Raw genomic sequence first — 21,394 nt, 5'->3', positions numbered from 1 at the left:
GATTACTTTTCACAAGTTTTTACAAAGGAAGATACTGACAACATGCCCCACATGTCATCCAGTTCCTATCCAGTTTTAAATAACTTTAGCATAACTGAGGCAGAAGTGTTAAAGGGACTAGGAGCTCTTAAAATAAACAAATCCCCTGGGCCGGATGAGATCCTCCCAGTAGTACTCAAAGAAATGAAAGAAGTAATTTACAAACCGCTAACCAAGATCATGCAGCAGTCTCTTGACACAGGGGTGGTACCGACAGACTGGAAAATTGCAAACGTAATACCGATCCACAAAAGGGAAACAAAACTGAACCAGGTAACTACAGACCAGTAAGCCTGACTTCTATTATATGCAAACTTATGGAAACTATAATAAGATCCAAAATGGAAAATTACCTATATGGTAACAGGGTACTGGGAGACAGTCAGCATGGTTTTAGGAAAGGGAGATCGTGCCTAACTAACTTGCTTGATTTTTTTGAGGATGCAACATCGATAACACCGTGTAACAATTTTTTTTTTTTTTGTTCCTGGGTAGTAAGTGTTATTTCCTAATTGCTTATGCCTCAAAAGTACAGAAAATGGCTATTATTCCCCACAAACTTTGCTTTTGTGACCAGGACAGTGATATTTTGAAATATCACTATTTCCAATGAGAAAACGGGAGCTTTTGTGTCTTTTCGTTCACATAAAGTCAGAAAAAAACAACATATTAATCCAAATTAACATGTATTTATACTAAAGTAATACAAAAATGACTACAAAAGATTTTGAAGTGAGTAGTTTTTCGAGATTTACGATTATACTGTCAATTTACAGTATAATCGTAAAAGTTTGTGGGGAATAATAGCCATTTTCTATACTTTTGAGGCATAAGCAATTAGGAAATAACACTTACTACCCAGGAACAAAAAAAAAAAAAATTATAATTTGTTACACAGTGTAATCCCCTTTTTATCACCAGCTTCCCAATTTCGTTTAAGAAATCGCAAATAATGTAGTGCCGCATAGTAGTACAACTTAAATTGACAGCACAGAGGCAAATGTGAATGCAACTTACTTCAATTATACAGTAGTATGCAAAAAAAAAAAAACCCTGTTTAGTACACGTGGCTGTAGTAAGTGCATTATAAAATGTGAAAAGAAACCGTTTATCGTAAGCTTGTCTTCTATTCTACTTCTACCATTATCTACATTGTGTACTGTTTTGCATGTTAACTGTATTTCCTGGTATGTGTGGTTTAGTTCATCTTACATACAAAACTTAACATGACCAATGGAATAGTTCAATCAATTATATATTTTTATACTAATATTGTAAATCAGTTTTTACAGCAGTTATTTGATGCATTTGCAAAGTATTGTTCCCTTGTACTTTGTGTTTTATTATTATTATTATTATTATTATTATTATTATTATTATTATTATTATTATTATTATTACACATCATTGCACAGACTCCACATAAGTAAACAAAAACAAATACACTGTCTATTAATGAGAGGTCTATGTATAAGTGTATAATATATTTTAAATGTGATCATACTTGGAAATGTTTGCTTTAATAATAAAGGATGCTGCAAATCTAAAATAGTATTTTAGTATTTTAACACAGAGAAACCTACAATGTAAAAAATAATGTACTTTCCATTGCATAGCTATACAAATATTTAACTTGGCATTCCAGTAAAAAAAAAAAAAGGGAATTAAAAACAAAAAACTGCGTTTCAAGTGACAGTAAGAGCTAACAAAGCCGAAAAAGATGGGAAATTGTCAGGTAAGACCACCACTGTGCTCTTACTTCACCCATATTCTGACAAGGCTACAGTAGGTGGGTTCACTTCAGACAACATAGGTAGTCACCACCACTGGGCAGGTCAGATCTTACTGACACTTATAAAGTTGTTTTCAAAATTTTCACCTTAAGTTGCCTTATAGCCTGGAATTAAAATGCATTCATTTTTTTTTTCAATTATCTACACATCCTACCCCACTTCCAAGTGAAAAAAACACTCTCAAAACTTGTAGAAAATTAAATAAAAACTGAAATAGCTTGGTTGGATAAGTGTCCACCCCTCTTGTAATAGCAACCCTAAATTAGCTCAGGTGTAATCAATCGCCTTCAAAATCACACACTGTAGCTATAGGTTCCCTCTGCTGGGTAGTGCATTTCAAAGCAAAGACTCAACCATGAGCTCCAAGGCACTTTCAAAAGAACTCTGGGACAAATGTGTTGAAAGGCACAGATCAGGGGATGGGTACAAAAAATTATATCAAAGGCCTTGAATATCCCTTGGAGAATGGTCAAGACGATTATTAAGAAGTGTAAGGTGTATGGCAGCACAAAGACCATGCCTAGATCAGACCATCACTCCAAACTAGATGACCGAGCAAGAAGGAGACTGATCAGAGTGCAATGGGTTTCACCCGACCATTTCCTATCATAAATCCCACATATTGAGTGTCTGTTTTGACAAATGTACATTTCCTCAAGTTGGTTGTCAGCCGAACTAACTTTAGAGACTGAAGGATGGCTGTAATCCTAGCCAAATGCTCTTGCCAGGTGGAGCTGTAAGAAAACACATCTACAATGTATGCTGCCGCATACTCACGATGTGGGTGTAAGACCTGGTCCATCAGTCTTTGAAAGGCAGTGGGCACACCATGTAGCCCAAACGGCATGGTTATGAAATGGAACAGACCATCAGGAGTTGAAAATGCAATATTTTCTCTAGAGCTGCGGGTTAATGGGATCTGCCAGTATCCCTTCATCAGATCCAAAGTGGAGATAAACCTAGCCATTCCCAGTCCATCGAGAAGCTCGTCAACCAGGCATGGGGTAAGCATTAAACTTGGCAATAGTGTTTACCTTACAGAAATCAACGCAGAAGCGGTTGGTGCCATCACAATCAGACTGCACCACTCGCTCCAGGAAGGTTTAATCACTCCAAGTTTGAGCATCGTCCGTACCTCTTTGCCAATGCAACTTTGTCGACTTTCTGGGATCCGATAAGGTCTCTCTAGCACCATGACACCTGGGGGAGTGATAATAGCATATTCAACAAGGTTAGTTCTACTGGGCAAGTCAGAAAAAATATAATTGAATTCCTCAATTAACTTATACAGCTCTATTTGCTCATCTGGAAGTATCTGTTCTCCCATTGGAATGTTTCTGGTGCTAGGAGCCTCTAGACTGGGGCCTAAATCATCTTTTACTTTGCCTGGGGCTATAAATAAGGCCTCCCTTGCCTGCCAGGTCCTTCATAAATTTACATGATAAATTTTCTGTTCATTACAGCGATCAGGCTGTCTAATTTCATAATTGACCATTTCTATAGCCAGAATCATCTCATATGGCCAGTGCCATTTAGCATATAGCTTGGATTCTAACATGGGAAGAAGCAGCATTACCTTGTCTCCTGGTTGAAAGGTCAGAATCTGTGTATTTTGGTTATAATTCTGCTTTTGCTGGTGCTTAGCCGATTTGAGGTTGTCCTGGGCCAAACAACCAACCAAATCCAGGTGATCTCTAAGTAGGAGCACATGCTGTACCACATTTTTGGACAAGCCTTTGTGTTCCTCACAACTCCTATTTCAACAGATCGAGGATGCTGCTAGGCTGTCGATTGTACAAGAGCTTGAAAGAGGAGAACCCTGTTGAACTCTGTGGCATCTCAAAAAGAAGGTAGGGGAGAAGCATTGCCCAAATCATCTCGGCATCTGCTTTAAGGTCTGATTAAGAGCTCCACCAAGCCATCTGTCTGTGGATGATAAACTGATGTCCTGATGGGACGTATTTTTTATATTTTGTAAACTTGCTGTAACGTGTTCGACAGGAAGGTGGTTCTGTGATCAGTCAGTATCTCTCGACATAATCTGCTCTAGTTCCTTGGCTATTGCAGCTGCAGTAGTGGACCTCAATGGAACTGCCTCCAGGTATCGCGTTGCATAATCTACCACCACTATATGTGTATACCCAGAATCAGAAGGTAGCAAAGGGCCTACTATGTCCATTGCAATGTGGTCAAAGGGACTGGGAATATTTGACAGTGGGAACAAAGGGGCGAGGCGCACTCGACCTGGCGCTACTCTCTGGAAGTCTGGGCATATGGCTACATATTTCGCCAATATACGTTCCCTTGTTTTGTCAGCTCCGAGGTGCCCTGCAATAGGGATATCACGGGCCAAACACATGACCTTGAGCCAACAAGATGGGGAAACCATCAATTTTATTATTGGCCCCAAACTAGGTCCACGCTTGAGGCCCACATGTCTGGTATATTGAGTGGCAGGAGTAGCCTCTGCCCAGGATGGCCCAGTAAACTTGCCCTCTCAGTCACAGTGCATACCAACTCCCTTTGATTGGCATTTCTTACCAGCAAAGAATTCTCCCACCAGACCCCAGCCTCATCTCATTGATGCTCCCTCCCATTATTCAGTCTGTCTCTCTCTTTCTTTTTCTGGGATGAAAATTGGGGGGAACATTTCAACTTGTAAGGGAAAAACATCACCAATCATTTCTCTTTTCCCTTTTTCTGCCACGTTTACGTGTGTCGATGAGACCATCATTAATTTTACCAATACTTTTGGCCAGTCTCATAAGAACATAAGAAAGTTTAAAAACGAGAGGAGGCCATTCGGCCCATCTTGCTCGTTTGGTTGTTAGTAGCTTATTGATCCCAGAATCTCATCAAGCAGCTTCTTGAAGGATCCCAGGGTGTCAGCTTCAACAACATTACTGGGGAGATGATTCCAGACCCTCACAATTCTCTGTGTAAAAAAGTGCCTCCTATTTTCTGTTCTGAATGCCCCTTTGTCTAATCTCCATTTGTGACCCCTGGTCCTTGTCTCTTTTTTCAGGCTGAAAAAGTCCCTTGGGTAGACACTGTCAATACCTTTTAGAATTTTGAATGCTTGAATTAGGTCTCCGCGTAGTCTTCTTTGTTCAAGACTGAACAGATTCAATTCTTTTAGCCTGTCTGCATATGACATGCATTTTAAGCCCGGAATAATTCTGGTCGCTCTTCTTCGCACTCTTTCTAGAGCAGCAATATCTTTTTTATAGCGAGGTGACCAGAACTGCACACAATATTCAAGGTGAGGTCTTACTAGTGCATTGTACAGTTTTAACATTACTTCCCTTGATTTAAATTCAACACTTTTCACAATGTATCTGAGCATCTTGTTGGCCTTTGTTATAGCTTCCCCACATTGTCTAGATGAAGACATTTCTGAGTCAACAAAAACTCTGAGGTCTTTTTCATAGATTCCTTCTCCAATTTTAGTATCTCCCATATGATATTTATAATGTACATTTTTATTTCCTGCGTGCAGTACATTACACTTTTCTCTATTAAACGTCACTTGCCATGTGTCTGCCCAGTTCTGAAACTTGTCTCGATCATTTTGAATGACCTTTGCTGCTACAACAGTGTTTGCCACTCCTCCTACTTTTGTGTCATCTGCAAATTTAAAAAGTTTGCTTACTATACCAGAATCTAAATCATTAATGTAGATTAGGAATAGCAGAGGACCTAATACTGATCCCTGTGGTACACCGCTGGTTACCACACTCCATTCTGAGGTTTCTCCTCTAATCAGTACTTTCTGTTTTCTACATGATAACCACTCCCTAATCCATGTACATGTGTTTCCTTGAATCCCTACTGCGTTCAGTTTGAGAATTAATCTTTTGTGCGAGACTTCTAAATAAAGCACGTCATATGCTTTGCAATTATCCATTATCAATGTTGCATCCTCAAAAAAATCAAGCAAGTTAGTTAGACACGAGCTCCCTTTCCTAAAACCATGTTGACTGTCTCCCAGAACCCTGTTACCATATAGGTAATTTTCCATTTTGGATCTTATTATAGTTTCCATAAGTTTGCATATAATAGAAGTCAGGCTTACTGGTCTGTAGTTACCTGGTTCAGTTTTGTTTCCCTTTTTGTGGATCGGTATTACGTTTGCAATTTTCCAGTCTGTCGGTACCACCCCTGTGTCAAGAGACTGCTGCATGATCTTGGTTAGCAGTTTGTAAATTACTTCTTTCATTTCTTTGAGTACTACTGGGAGGATCTCATCCGGCCCAGGGGATTTGTTTATTTTAAGAGCTCCTAGTCCCTTTAACACTTCTGCCTCGGTGATGCTAAAGTTATTTAAAACTGGATAGGAACTGGATGACATGTGGAGCATGTTGTCAGTATCTTTGTAAAAACTTGTGAAAAGTAATCATTTAATATAATATATATATATATATATATATATATATATATATATATATATATATATATATATATATATATATTTTTTTCTTCATCTACGATTTTGCCATTTGTATCTCTTAAACATTTAACCTCCTCTTTGAATGTTCTCTTGCTGTTGTAATATTGGAAAAACATTTTGGAATTGGTTTTAGCTCCCTTAGCAATGTTCATTTCTATTTCTCTCTTGGCCTTTCTAACTTCCTTTTTGACTTGCGTTTGCAGTTCTGTGTACTCTTTCTGCGTACTTTCTTTTTGGTCCTTTAACGCTCTGTAAAGTGCCTTTTTTCGCTGAATATTTTTTTTAATTGATCTATTAAACCATTTTGGCAATTTAGTTTTACATTTAGATTTGTCTACTTTAGGGATGTAATTGTTTTGCGCCTACATTTTTGAAGAACAACCATCCTTCTTCTGTGGGTGTTTTCTCTATTTTACTCCAATCTACTTTTGTTAGTCTCTGTTTCATACCTTCATAGTTTGCTTTTCTAAAATTGTAAACCTTAGCTTTAGTCATTACTTTGGGGGTTTTAAAAAACACTTTAAATGAGACCATGTTGTGGTCTGAGTTTGCCAGTGGTTCTCTGACCTCTGTTTTAGTTATTCTATCTTCGTTATTTGAAAAGACTAAATCAAGGCATGCCTCCCCTCTAGTCGGTGCCTTGACAAATTGTGTTAGGAAGCAGTCATTTGTCATTTCCACCATTTCAATTTCATCCTTCGTGCTACCCACCGGGTTTTCCCATTTTATATGGGGGAAGTTGAAATCCCCCATTAGTATGGCTTCTCCTTTGATACACGCATTTCTAATGTCATTGTATAACAGACTATTTTGCTCACCGTCTGAATCTGGCGGTCTATGGCATGCTCCTATTATTATGCCCTTTGAATTTTTGTCCATTATTCTGACCCATATTGATTCTGCTTTATTTTCTTTGTCCAGGCGCTACCCCTCCTCCTCTTCTGTCCTGCCTGTCTTTCCTATACAGTGTATACCCACAAATATTATATTCGTCCCCATCACTCTCAGACAACCAAGTTTCAGTAACACCTATCACATCATAGTTACCTGTTAGTGCAGTAGCTTCAAGTTCTAGAATTTTGTTTCTGATACTTCTAGCATTTAGATAAATACATTTAATGGTTGTCTTACCTGAGTTGTTGTTCTTGTTTTGATGCGGTCTCCCTTCTGTTTTTTTGTTGATTTCTCCCCCCTTCCTTTCTAGTTTAAATGCTTCTGAACCTGCTCGAGGATTTTTTCTCCAAGTAGACTGGTTCCCTTGTTATTTAAGTGCAGTCCGTCCCGTCTATACAGATAGTCCTCATTGTAGAATGTGGTCCAATGATCAAGATAGGTGAAGCCTTCCCGTGTGCACCACATCTTCAGCCATGCGTTTTGATTAATTATTTCCAGCTGTCCATATGGTCCTTTGCAAGGTGCCGGTAGTATACCAGAAAATACCACAGTTTTGGTTTTCTCTTTTAATTTCCTTCCTAGCTCTCTGAATTTGTTTTGCAGGGATTTTGGTCTGTCTCTTCCAATGTTGTTTGTACCGATGTGGACGACTACTACCGGGTCGTCTCCTGTTCGTTCTAGGAGCCTGTCCACGTTCTCAGTGATGTGCTTGACCGAGGCTCCCGGAAGGCAGCACACTGTTGTAGTAAGGGGGTCCAAACTGCGAATTGAACTTGCTGTGTTTCTCAATATGGAGTCCCCAACAATCATGACCTCCCTTCTTTTTGCTGTCTGGTCACCACTGTCAATAGGGTCCTGGATGTTGTTCCTTTCATTCTCTTGTTGTTGGTTCTGCTCATCAAAATTCTGAAGTGACTCAAATTTGTTGGTTGTTTTGATTTCTGGTGGTTGTGTTTGACGAAGTTTCTTTTTTTCCCTGCTTCTGCCTACCTGAAAACAGCTATTCTGACCTTCTATCTCCCTGGTGGCTTTCATTCTGTTAGGGGTGATGCAGACTTCCATGAATTGTGGGTGTGCCAGTTCCTCAAGATCCTGTTGCTGTCTCACTTTTTCCAGCTCCATTTCTAGCATGCTTACTTGTTTATGCAAATCCTGGATCGCGCGGCACTTTACGCACACTTGGTTTAGCTCCGCTGGGTTTTCTCGGATTTCCCACATCAAGCAGGTGTCACAGATTACTGGCTTGAAGACCATGTTGAGGGTTTTTTTTTTAAGTTTAGTTTCTTCTGCAGCTGTCAACCTGCTTTCAAACTGCTTCTAAACTGCTCTGCACTTTTCCACTCCTGTACTTCTCCCACTCGCTGTCGCTGGGAAGACTGCCTCGTTTAACTGCGTTGTTCTGCTGTGCTGTTGGCTCCTCCCCTCGCCCGTGTCTCAGAACGGCGCTGAATTTGAATCAGCTGCTCCGAGTTTCAGCTTGTTTGTTATCAGAAAAACACACGCGGCTGTTTGACTTTGAGCTGCTGCTGTGTTTCCCCAATGTCCTCTGTTTTCTGATTAAAGCAATTAAAGATGCAATTTCTCCTTACTGCTTCTAAACTGCTCTGTACTTTCCTCCCACTCGTTGTCGCTGGGAAGACTGCCTCGTTTAACTGCGTTGTTCTGCTGTGCTGTCGGCTCCTCCCCTCGCCCGTGTCTCAAAACGGTGCTGAATTTGAATCAGCTGCTCCGAGTTTCATCTTGTTTGTTATCAGAAAAACACACGCGGCTGCGACCCACAATTACTGGGTGTGGTAGCCTTTCTGCCACCCCTACTAATAGGTGACGTTTTATTTGTCCCACCAATAGGTACACTTTTAGTGTAGGGTATGCCATTGTCGCTCCATGGATACAGGAGATCTGCTCACACCCTGCGTCCACTAATGTGTGGGTTTTCACATTATCTAAAACCACATCAACACAAGGCCCCTCCTGACCATTTCCCCTTTGCTTACCCGCTTCTGATGCCAAAAGACACGCTGCCACGTCACACTCCATCACCGATGGGCATAACCGGGCATTGTGTCCAGGCTGTTGGCACCTAAAACAGACAGGGGGAGCAGAGGGAGCAGAAGTTAAGTATCTGTCCCATTGCTGGTATGGTAATGGGGCAGGGGCAACAAATCTACCCCAGCTGGGGGTCAATCAGTCGTTTCTCCTCCAATCTGCGGTTGCCACATCACTTTCACATCACTTGGTAACATGTTCAGTAACTACATCAGCATTCCCACAATGTTTGCTGTCAATCTGTGCTTTAATAAACAACAAATACCTTGTACTCATAAATGTATAATTCATGTTGAGGTATGTAGGATGAGTATTAGATTTTTGGAAAGGAGTACCTGAAAACAAATGTGCATGCAGTATGTCAAACCCTACGTGGATGTTAACACTTTCCATTAAACTTATTACTGTATGGTACACTGCTGATACATGTATGTTGTGGTACACAAAGCAGTGTTTTATGTCTCTTGTACGCATAACATCAGATACTGCAGAAAATGCAGTGACTCCTTTTGCCACGTGAAAACAGTGCAGTTAATATAAGAAAGCCAATGTTGCAGAGTCTAGAAAAAGAAACTATGGTTTGTATGACTATTGCTGATAGTGTTTGGAGAAATATGACTTGTTTAATATTAGTTCCAGTAAGGTCCCTGAATATATAGGTTTTACTTAGAACATCGGTGAAATAATTAGCGATGTTTAGTGATGTCTAGCTTAGTGATGTCATTGATCTCTTTAGGACTTTTGCAACCAGACTTTATATATATATACATACACACACAGTGCCCCCTGTCAGATTTTCTGCATTTTTGTACATTTTTCACATTGAATTTGGTCAGATCTTTTTGTGGGTTGTAGTAGTATATAGAGGGAGTCTATAATTAAAAAAAATATTCAGCGAAAAAAGACACTTTACAGAGCATTAAAAAAGGACCAAAAAGAAAGTACGCAGAAAGAGCACACAGAACTGCAAACGCAAGTCAAAAAGGAAGTTAGAAAGACCAAGAGAGAAATAGAAATGAACATTTTGCTAAGGGAGATAAAACCAATTCCAAAATGTTTTTCCAATATTACAACAGCAAGCGAACATTCAAAGAGGAGATTAAATGTTTAAGAGATACAAATGGCAAAATCGTAGATGAAGAAAAAAAAATAGCAAATATATTAGGAATATTTTTGACAATGAATGTTATCAGATCTTCAACCAAAATCTAATATTAGATAAAAGGGACCCTGAGTGAAAAAATAACACAACATTTTGAAACTTATTTCTTTTATTTATTAAACAAAGTTATGCCCCCGTGTGAAAAAGAATTTGCCTCCTTAGACTCAATAACTGGTTACGCTACCTTTAGCAGCAATAACTGCAATCAAACACTACGTGTAGTTATTGATCAGTCTCTCACAGCACCGTGGAGGAATTTTGGCCCACTCCTTCATGCAGAACTGTTTCAACTCAATGACATTTGTGGGTTTTCGAACATAAACTACTTGTTTCATATTCTGCCACAACATCTGAATGGGGTTTAGGTCTGGACTTTGACTAGGCCAACCAAAACTTTAAATTTCTTGTTCTTCAACCATTCTGATATAGACTTGCTTGTGTGTTTGGGATCATTGTCTTGCTGCATGAACTAGCTGCGCTTCAGCTGACATTCTTCTGTAGAATTCTCTGATACAAAGCAGAATTCATGGTTCCTTCAATGACGGCAATTCATCCAGGTCCTGATGCAACAAAGCATCCACAAATCATGAAACTACAACCACCATGCTTGACCGTTGGTATGAGGTTCTCACTGTGGAATGCAGTGTTTTGGTTTTCACCAGACATAACGGGACCCATGTTGGCCAAAAAGTTCCACATTTGACTCATCTGTCCATAGAACATTGTTCCAGAACTCTTGAGGTGCTTTTTGGCAAACTTGAGACGAGCATTCATGTTCTTCTTAGTGAGCAATGGTTTCCGCCTTGCCACTCTGCCATGAATCCCATTTTTGCCCAGTGTCTTTCTGATGGTGAAGTCGTGAACACTGACCTTAGCTGAGGTGAGAGAGGCCTGCAGATCCCTGGATGATGTTCTAGGGTTTTTTGTGACTTCCTGGACGATTTTACGCCTTCCTCTTGGAGAGATTTTGGCAGGACGGCCACTCCTGGGAAGATTCACTGCTGTCCCAAACTTTCTCCATTTGGACAATATGGCTCTGACTGGGGTTTGGTGGAGCCAAAAATGGCTTTGTAACCCTTTCCAGACTGATAGGCATCAACAACTTTTTTTCCCGGAGGTCTTCAGGAATTTCTTTTGATCTTGGCATGATGTGCCTTTAGAACCTGTGTGCTAACAACTTCACTCTGATCGTAAGGCCTTTAATTGGGTTGAGTTAACAGGGGGGCAATAACTTTTTCACACCTGAAGATTGCATGTTTGATTTCCTTGCACAACAAACAAACGAAAGAATCACCAAACTTTAGTGTCATTTTTTTCTCTCATAAGAACATAAGAACATAAGAAAGTTTACAAACGAGAGGAGGCCATTTGGCCCATCTTGCTCTTTTGGTTGTTAGTAGCTTATTGATCCCAAAATCTCATCAAGCAGCTTCTTGAAGGATCCCAGGTTGTCGGCTTCAACAACATTACTGGGGAGTTGATTCCAGACCCTCACAATTCTCTGTGTAAAAAAGTGCCTCCTATTTTCTGTTCTGAATGCCCCTTTGTCTAAACTCCATTTGTGACCCCTGGACCTTGTTTCTTTTTTCAGGCTGAAAAAGTCCCTTGGGTCGACACTGTCAAAACCTTTTAGAATTTTGAATGTTTGAATTAGGTCGCCACGTAGTCGTCTTTGTTCAAGACTCAACAGACTCAATTATTTTAGCCTGTCTGCATATGACATGACTTTTAAGCCCGGAATAATTCTGGGCGCTCTTCTTTGCACTCTTCTAGAGCAGCAATATCCTTTTTGTAGCGAGGTGACCAGAACTGAACACAAGATTCAAGATGAGGTCTTACTAATGCATTGTACAGTTTTAACATTACTTCCCCTGATTTAAATTCAACACTTTTCACAATGTATCCGAGCATCTTGTTGGCCTTTTTTATAGCTTCCCCACATTGTCTAGATGAAGACATTTCTGAGTCAACAAAAACTCCTAGGTGTTTTTCATAGATTCCTTCTCCAATTTCAGTATCTCCCAAATGATATTTATAATGTACATTTTTATTTCCTGTGTGCAGTACCATACACTTTTCTCTAAGTGTCATTTGCCATATGCCTGCCCGGTTCTGAATCTTGTCCAGATCATTTTGAATGACCTTTGCATCTGCAACAGTGTTTGCCACTCCTCCTATTTTTGTGTCATCTGCAAATTTAACAAGTTTGCTTACTATACCAGAATCTAAATCGTTAATGTAGAATAGGAATAGCAGAGGACCTAATACTGATCCCTGTGGTACTCCACTGGTTACCACACTCCATTCTGAGGTTTCTCCTCTAATCAGTACTTTCTGTTTTCTACATGTTAACCACTCCCTAATCCATATACATGTGTTTCCTTGAATCCCTACTGCGTTCAGTTTGAGAATTAATCTTTTGTATGGGACTTTGTCAAAAGATTTCTGGAAATCTAAATAAACCATGTCATATGCTTTATCCATTATCGATGTTGCATCCTCAGAAAAATCAAGTAGGTTAGTTAGACACGATCTCCCTTTCCTAAAGCCATGTTGACTGTCTCCCAGGATACTATTGCCAGAGTTTAAAATGTTTTCCTATCAATTACAACTCTGTCATGCTTAAAATTGGCAAGTGTTGTATTAATTGCAATATCTTATCATTTTAACAAACTAATAAACAATATGGAGGATAATTAATTCTGTGTTTGAATTTTAAAATGCCGCAATATAAATCTGGTGATATGGAGTAGTGTGTTTTGTTTTTTGTTTTTTTTTGTAACTCAGCACAAGATTCCAAATAAGAAATTTTTGGTAGGAAAAAAAGTATAAAATGTATTCATTAATTATGTAGTACTACACAGTATTTTTAAAATGTTATTAATGACATTTAAGGTTGGCTCTGGAAATGGCCCTACTTACATTAATGATATGCTTTTATCTTATGTCCCTGGACACCAATTGAGATCTGCTTATGCTGGGCTTCAGGTGACTACAATGATAAAATGCAGCTCGTGTGGTGGAAGAGCCTTTAGTCATTATGCACCTGTATCAAGGATCAATCTTCCAATTGAAATCTATAAAGCTGACTCACTAAATGCATTTAAATCAAAGCTTGAAACACATCTTTACGCAGAGGCCTTTTTGTAGATTGGAATGGCATATTTTAGAATTTTGTTAATATGTATTTTATTTTATTTATTTTCCCCATATGTTTTTGGATGTTTTTTGATATGTTATTGTACATTATATTATTGTATAGTATATTTATTTGTAACGTGCAGTGCTTTGGGATGCCTTGGGATGAAAGCTCTATACAAAATAAATTTGATTCATTTATTGATTCATGTCTTTACAAAATAATTTTCATTTTGGAGTCTTCTTTTAAAAACTGTGATGTGTGATGGAGGTGGCTGTATTGTGAGGGGAGACTGGTTATTTCTTCCATGCCTTTTTAATCGGATACAGACATTCCTAAGCAACATACACAATGCAAAATAAGGCCCGCTACACTCACTCATTATTACACTGTACATGTTAATAATAAAATACTCTTTTAGAATAGCATTGGAGAGTACTAGGCTTGCTATTTCCAAATTTTTTAAATTAAATTTAAGCACATTTAGCCGTGTTAAGCATTTTTTATTTCACAATAATCCTTTTAGGTTGTCCGATTTGACAACTAGTAAAGACAGGCAAAAGAAAGGTTTCAGTTTTAAAAGAACCGAAATAAAGCTGACCCTGTCATCTTCAATCAATCAATCAATCAATATTTATTTTATATAGCGCCTTTCATAGTGGACCACCATCACAAAGCTCTTTACAAGATAGGGAGGAACAATGCATAATACATGAAATACAGGACATAGTACATTAAATACAACATTAAAAAACAACGCAAACACATTAAATATAGGCATACTACATTAAATAAAAGGCTAGAATATGAATTCTAAACATTGAGGACCTGTCTGTCAAGCAGAATCATAAAGGTAAGATGGAGTAAAAAAACCTGAAATAGCAATTTAGACAACAGCTAATAACAGACACCAGGCTTAGAGAGCATTACAAGCAAGAGAGAACAAGTGGATCTTGGGAGTTGATTTGAAGCAAGCGATTGTGGAAGCTGCACACACTAAAGCTGGAAGAGAGTTCCAGAGAGTCGGGGGCATGTAGATAAGAGTGCTCTCCAAGTGTGGCACACTTTTGCTTGGGTATAACCAGCAGGCCTGAGTCAGAGGACCTCAGCTTGCGTGCAGGGACATAGCGGGTCAGCATGTTGGAGAGATATTCTGGATCTGTGTGATGTAGGGCCTTGTATTTCATGTAGTATCATCGTACGTTGATTTGCCAAACACCCTATGAAAGCAACGGCAGTGATACAAGGGGCAAAATGCCTCCCGTGCCACACCACGTCTGTCTGTCCCCCTGAACCTAACTTATCAATTTACTGATCTGTCCACTGAATTTGTGGAAGATAAATCTATATAATAAACACAGTCTTTGTGTCTAGAGAGAGTTGGGATGCTTTACATTGCCATAGCAAGGCGATCAATAAGGAATACAATATTATTGTTTCTTTGTTTGCATTTGTACGGTATCAGTTTTAAAAAAAATGTGACATTTGTTTTGGTCTGGTTTAATTTTTAGGAGCTTGTGATTTTGGAAAGTAAGAACGATTGTAAATTAAGTTGTTGTTCAACGTAACATTACAGTTAAAATGAAAGGCTGTAGTTAATGTATAGCCCATAAGTAGTCAATCTGAATCTGTGGATAATGTAAGTCATTGGAAATTGCCGAATTTGCAGTTTCCTGCCGAATTCGCAGTTTTTCGCAGATTTGCCGTATTCTGCAGCTTCATCGTCATCATAATCATCATAAGCAGACTGTTAAAGTGACCTGGAATATAGAACATAGTTGTTTGGTTCTGGTTTTGTTAAATTAACAGATGTTTCTGTAGGAGTTAATTGAAGGCTGGAGTTAAGACTTTGGAAAGGTGGCCCAATAAGAAGTCTCATGTGATGTGATGTTTTTGTTTGACAGTTTCTAAAGATGTTCCTGACAGAAATGCTTGATACATTTACTGAACCCACACATTGTTTGATATGATTATCTTTACTTGATTTACATTTTCATAAGCCACTATTAATACAAATACTAAACAGATGCTCCACAGAGTACTCCACAGATATCTGCTTAAAATGTCCAGTTTTTGCATATTTTCCCGCAGATTTGGACAACCTCTACCCATAAATTAGCATAAAAGTGTGTACAGTATTTATTGAAAATGCTCAAGACTTTAAAGTAACATTGCCTTTTACTCACATGATGTCTTAATTGGAGTGTAAATTAATTACAGTTCTGTGTGTGCATACAGTGCCTATAGAAAGTCTACACCCCCTTTCAAAATTGTCATCATTTGTTGCCTTATAGCCTGGAATTAAAAACTTTTTTTTCCATTTATCTACACATCCTACCCCACACTTACAAGTGAAAAAATATCCTAGAGATTTGTAGAAAAGTAATTAAAAATTAAAACTGAAATAGCTTGGATGGATAAGTGTCCACCCCCCTTGTAATAGCAATCCTAAATTAGCTCAGGTGTAACCAATCGCCTTCAAAATCACACACCTAGTTAAGTGGCCTCCACCTGTGTCAAATTATAGTGATTCACATGATTTCAGGATAAATTCAGCAGTTCCTGTAGGTTCTGCTGGGTAGTGCAAAGCAAAGTCTCAACCATGAGTACCAAAGCACTTTCAAAAGAACTCCAGGACAAAGTTGTTGAAAGGCACAGATCAGGGGATCAGGATAAAAAATATCAAAATATCCCTTGGAGCATGGTCAAGAGGAGTATTAAGAAATGGAAGGTGTATGGCACTGTGAGGCAAGAGTGTATTAAATGGAATGTCCAGACAGTAATGTATGTGTACAGAAATAAAATAATTTATTTTTATTATCTATACACAACAAAAGAATTAAATAACAAAAGAAAACAAAATGGTGTGAGGGAAGGAGTGCAGGGGTGAAATCCAAAACAGACTGTGAGAACTCGTCTTTAATCGTCTTCGTGGCGAACCATACATAAACAAAAAAAGACAAAAGAAATGTTAGTGTTTTCAAAAAATCCCGCTGCACCAAACTAGTCTCTCCCTTCACCCGTTACTCTGCCTATTTTACTTTCGGACCAACCCCGAACACAGTAGTACGTTTCCTTTAGTATGTAATGTCCCGCCTCTGTAGTCAGTGGAACACCAATCCCCAACTGACAAGTGTCCTTATCCTTCACTTGACTCCAGTGGCTGGAATTTACATACCCGTACTTCCGCCCCTCACCAAGGTGCCGCCCCTCAAAAAGATGACTTTTGCCATGGTCACGAGATCTTGGTAAGGGAAGTCCCGAGTTGGTTTGATGCCATCTACCGTCGGGAGGCTGAAACACAGACTGAAATCCCTTTGACTCATCACAGGCACCAACGAGCCTGCCTAGATCAGGCCATCCCTCCAAACTGGATGACCGAGCAAGAAGGAGACTGATCAGAGAGGCTACCAAGAGGCCAATGGCAACTTTCCAAGAGCTATAGGCTTTTATGGCCAAGAATGGCCATATGACAATAATATCCCAAGCACTCCACAAATCTGGCCTGTATGGTAGGGTGGCAAGAAGGAAACCATTACTCAAGAAAGCCCACATTGAATCCTGTATGCAAAAAAACACTCAGGAGATTCCATAGCCATGTGGCAAAAAGTTTTGTGGTCTGATAAAACTAAAATTGAACTTTCTGGCTGTTAGTGTTGTTTGGCGCAAACCCAAAACAGCTCATCACCCAAAGAACACCATCCCTACTGTGAAGCATGGTGGGGGCAGTATCATGTTATGGGGATGTTTCTCATTGGCAGGGACTGGGGCACTTGTCAGGATAGAAGGGAAAGTGAATGGAGCAAAGTACAAAGAAGTCCTTGAGGAAAACCTGCTGCCCTCTGCAAGAAAGCTGAAACTGGGATGGAAGTTCACCTTTCAGCATGACAACAACCCAAAGCACACAGCCAAAGCTACACTGGAGTGGCTAAGGAACAAAAAGATAAATGTCCTTGAGTGGCCCTGTCACAGCCCCGACCTAAATCCAATCAAAAATTTGTGGCATGACTTGAAGATTGCTGTCCATCAAAGCTCCCCAAGGAACTTGACAGAGCTTGAACAGTTTTGTAAAGAACATTGGTCAAATCTTGCCAAATCTAGGTGTGCAAAGTTGGTAGAGACTTATCCCAACAGACTCACAGCTGTAATTGCTACCAAAGGTACTTCCACCAAGTATTAACTCAGGGGGGTGGAGACTTATCCAATTATGATTTTTTGGTTTTGTATTTTTAATATATAATTTTTTTTCTCAGTAAAAAACTTTTTTCCCCTTAACAGTGTGAAGTATGGTGTGTAGATAAGTGGAAATAAAATCCTCATTTAAATGCATGAAACTCTGAGGCACTGACACAACAAAATGCAAAAAATGTTCAAGGGGATGTAGACTTTCTACAGGCACACACACACACACACACACACACACACATATATATATATATATATATATATATATATATATATATATATATATATATATATATATATATATATATATATATATATATATATATATATATAATATATATAAATATGGTATATATAGAAGGCATATTAATAGGATAAAGACCTGTTTTATGTTTCATTTTTGGGGGTATTTTATCAGAGTTTATCAGTCAAAACCAAACCTAAGAAACCCTAAATGGTTTATACTTGTCTTGCAGACAAAAGCCATAAATCACCTGCAGACACTTCTACGGGTGCGCCAGAATGACTGAAGCACCCCCAACTTCGCAGACTTTTTGATGCAGCAAAGTGGTCATAGCTGTCAACCATACTTTCAGCCAGTCTGCGTTACTGCCGGTGTTGACTTGTGACCAGGGTTGCCTAAAGGCTCCACAATCTCACAACACTTTGAGCCAGGATTATAAAATTGCCCATCTCTTGAATGAAGTGAATGTGAATATTGGCTCCTATATATTTTTATGAGCAGCAAACAAGTAAAACTGATCAGCTGTTCTCCATACTGCCTCCGATCACATGTATTGAACAGCTGAGCAACATTACTGATTTGATAGGGAAAGTAATTGCACACAGAAATAACAAATAAAAATACACTGTATTCTTTATTATTGTTATACAAGTGGTTGCTGCGCATGGTAGCCTATGTAAGCACCAATATTCATTTTAGCAAAGGTTAATTTGCGATTTAATTTCATTCAGTCTAGAGGCAAGTTTAAAATCCTGTTGTGTTGTTTATTGGCTTCCTCGAAAACTTTAAAAAAAAGACATAGCTCAAGGCAGTGCAGATGATGTCATTCCAACTGTTAGACCACTGACTGAGACCAAAAACTGGGTCGCAGTCAGAAGTATAAACCAGCCATTAAGTGTTCTGTATTAGGGTTCGCAAGTCAGTCAGACTACAGGTCAAAAGTAATGATTCTTCAGCCTTTGAATTAGGCTCCCTTGAAGGAATACCTCTGGAACAACTGAACGACTTGCAGGTGGATCATGTAAAAAAATAAAATCTACACCCTTACTAATGCACAGTGGTCTTGTTTATGTTCTAATCTGGTTTCCATTGCACCGCACACATAGTGCTTGACGAGAAAGAGGTTCTTGTGAAGGAAGATGTGAAGGAATTTGAGGCCATAACACCACACAGAGGGCTCGTAGAGACAAGCAGGTACTCACAAAGATGTGAAGGAACTTTAGGATCCGCTTGTGTGTGAGAATGCTGAGGACGTTGCCAGATTCAGGGTCAATGACAGGAAGCCGATGGATCTTGTTTTTTATTAAGGAGTAAACTGCATCAAACAGGCTGAAAAAGAAATCAGAGAACATAATTTCTATGCCATGTATTTTTTGCCCTGTATTTTACTCAAATGTTCTCCTCAATTTCATCCAAACCTATAAAACACTCATAAGAACATAATAAAATGTACAAACAAGAGGTGGGCATTCAGCCCTTCTGTGTTTGTTCAGTTCCTAGAACCTGCTTTATCTAAAAAACAAATGTTGTGTCTTAAAGGATCCCATGGATTCAGCATCAACATCATGGCTAGATAACCCATCATCCCCTCCCCACTCTGTGAAGCAGTGTCTCTAACCCTATGTCTGTCTACACTTTGTTTCCAGCTGTGTCCCCTGGTCCTGGTTTCTGTACTGCACTTCAAGTATTGGTTCGGGTTAACTATGCCCGCTCCTTTTAAGATTTTTTCAGATTATATTATTATTATCGTATTTCTAAAAAATGTCAGAATACAACATTTTCATTTATGGGGTAACCAAATTGATAGTTTACCTGGAGTTGGGTGCAATACTGATGAGTGAATGTAAAGAATAATTTAAGTACACTTCTGAAATGAGACAAAAAGAAAAACAAAGCAGAGATCATAAATAGAAGTCACTAAACTTCATGTTCACATTGGCCTTTACCTGTTTGTGATGTTTACAGCGTAGTTCTGACATATCAAATCTTAATTGTATTAAATAGAACAGTACCTGTGCCGATAGGATGGTAGTTGAATACTTTCTGATTATAAAGAAAACATGATGCAATAACCTTTCAACTCCGTTGGGCCCTCCTCCCTTATTTTTACTGTACACTTGCACCAATAACTTATCTGACCATCTGGCATATTTAGACCATCTGGCATATCGCATGGAGACCAGGGTGCATGAGAAGCTTATTGCATTTGAAATATTTGCATATGCAGAACTATACCTTAAAAACAATATTTCAAGAACAACTTTATAGTTTTGTAAAGTTCAGACCGATCTTTCTGGGCCAGAGATCATGAGGAATGATGTATAACCGCAAACAAGGCAACTATCTTTGCTAAGGATAGAAACTATTAAGAATTGGTTATCAGTCCTTTTTATTCCCAAACAAATTTAACAGGTAATCCAATTTAAAGACAGTGCGTGGACACTTGACTGAGTGGGTATTTGTGCAAAAAACATAGTGGTTGTTAGAAAGTCTGAACAGAACTCAAGTCAAGAAGTCTCACCCCTGGTTCTACTGCCTTATTGCTCTGTGCAGCTGCATACCTGCATAATGAAGGCGTTATTGGAATTATTTGCATAGTTCAGAAACTGAGAAAACAAACCTCTCCATGTTTCAATTTTATGCTCTTCCAATTCGTAAATTTGTACCTGGAAAATAGAAGACAAAAATCTATGTCAATGTACCAACAAACTTTTTTGTGCGGTACATTATAAACATCTGAAATGAATCATTGTACAAGGAAAGTTTGAATACATACACACACACACACACACACACACACACACACACACATATATAGGGCTGTCTCGGTTAAAAAAAAAAACTTTTTTAATCTTACAGTTAATTGATAAAATGACTGCATCCATCTCATCTATTTATATTACTGACGGTATTATTATAGGCCTGTAACAGCGGTATAAAATCAATATAAAAGTTAATTTTAATACTTAGTATTACATTAGAATCGTCACAATTTTCTTCATTATTGTATTATTTATTACATTACCATTTTGCTTGTTGATTTACGTGGAAAGGAAAGATTAATTTTATCCTTTTTCTTCTTTCATCATTAACCTTTAGTGGTCCATTTATTCAGTGCCTGTCAGACGCGGCAGGTCCAATTTATTTTCACACGCTGTTTATTTTACACACGCTGTCAAAAATGACTACAAAAGATTGTAAGTAAAGAAAGTAAATTTACAGTATAATCGTAACTCTCGAAAAACTACTCACTTCTAAATCTTTTGTAGTCATTTTTGTATTACTTTAGTATAAATACATGTTAATTTGGATTCATATGTTGTTTTTTTTCTGACTTTATGTGAACGAAAAGACACAAAAGCACCCGTTTTCTCATTGGAAATAGTGATATTTTGAAATTTACCAGTCCTGGTCACAAAAGCAAAGTCTGTGGGGAATAATA

General features: G+C 38.6%; 1 protein-coding gene across 1 annotated transcript in view; it reads right to left on the bottom strand.

The window, feature by feature from the left end:
* The window catches only part of LOC121321492 (5'-AMP-activated protein kinase subunit gamma-3-like), a 150,716-nt gene that overhangs the window by 68,751 nt on the left and 60,571 nt on the right, over nt 1-21,394 (bottom strand). The window contains exons 3-5 of the mRNA XM_041260468.1: nt 20,573-20,618; nt 19,765-19,819; nt 19,155-19,281 (exon numbers count right to left, since the gene is read on the bottom strand). Coding sequence (XP_041116402.1) covers nt 19,155-19,281; nt 19,765-19,819; nt 20,573-20,618 — 228 coding nt within the window. The remainder of the gene's footprint in view (nt 1-19,154; nt 19,282-19,764; nt 19,820-20,572; nt 20,619-21,394) is intronic.

The sequence above is a fragment of the Polyodon spathula genome, chromosome 10 (assembly GCF_017654505.1).
Source record: "Polyodon spathula isolate WHYD16114869_AA chromosome 10, ASM1765450v1, whole genome shotgun sequence".
Lineage (NCBI taxonomy): Eukaryota > Metazoa > Chordata > Actinopteri > Acipenseriformes > Polyodontidae > Polyodon > Polyodon spathula.
The sequence above is the reverse complement of the archived record's forward strand: the minus strand, read 5'-3'. Positions and strand labels throughout refer to the sequence as shown.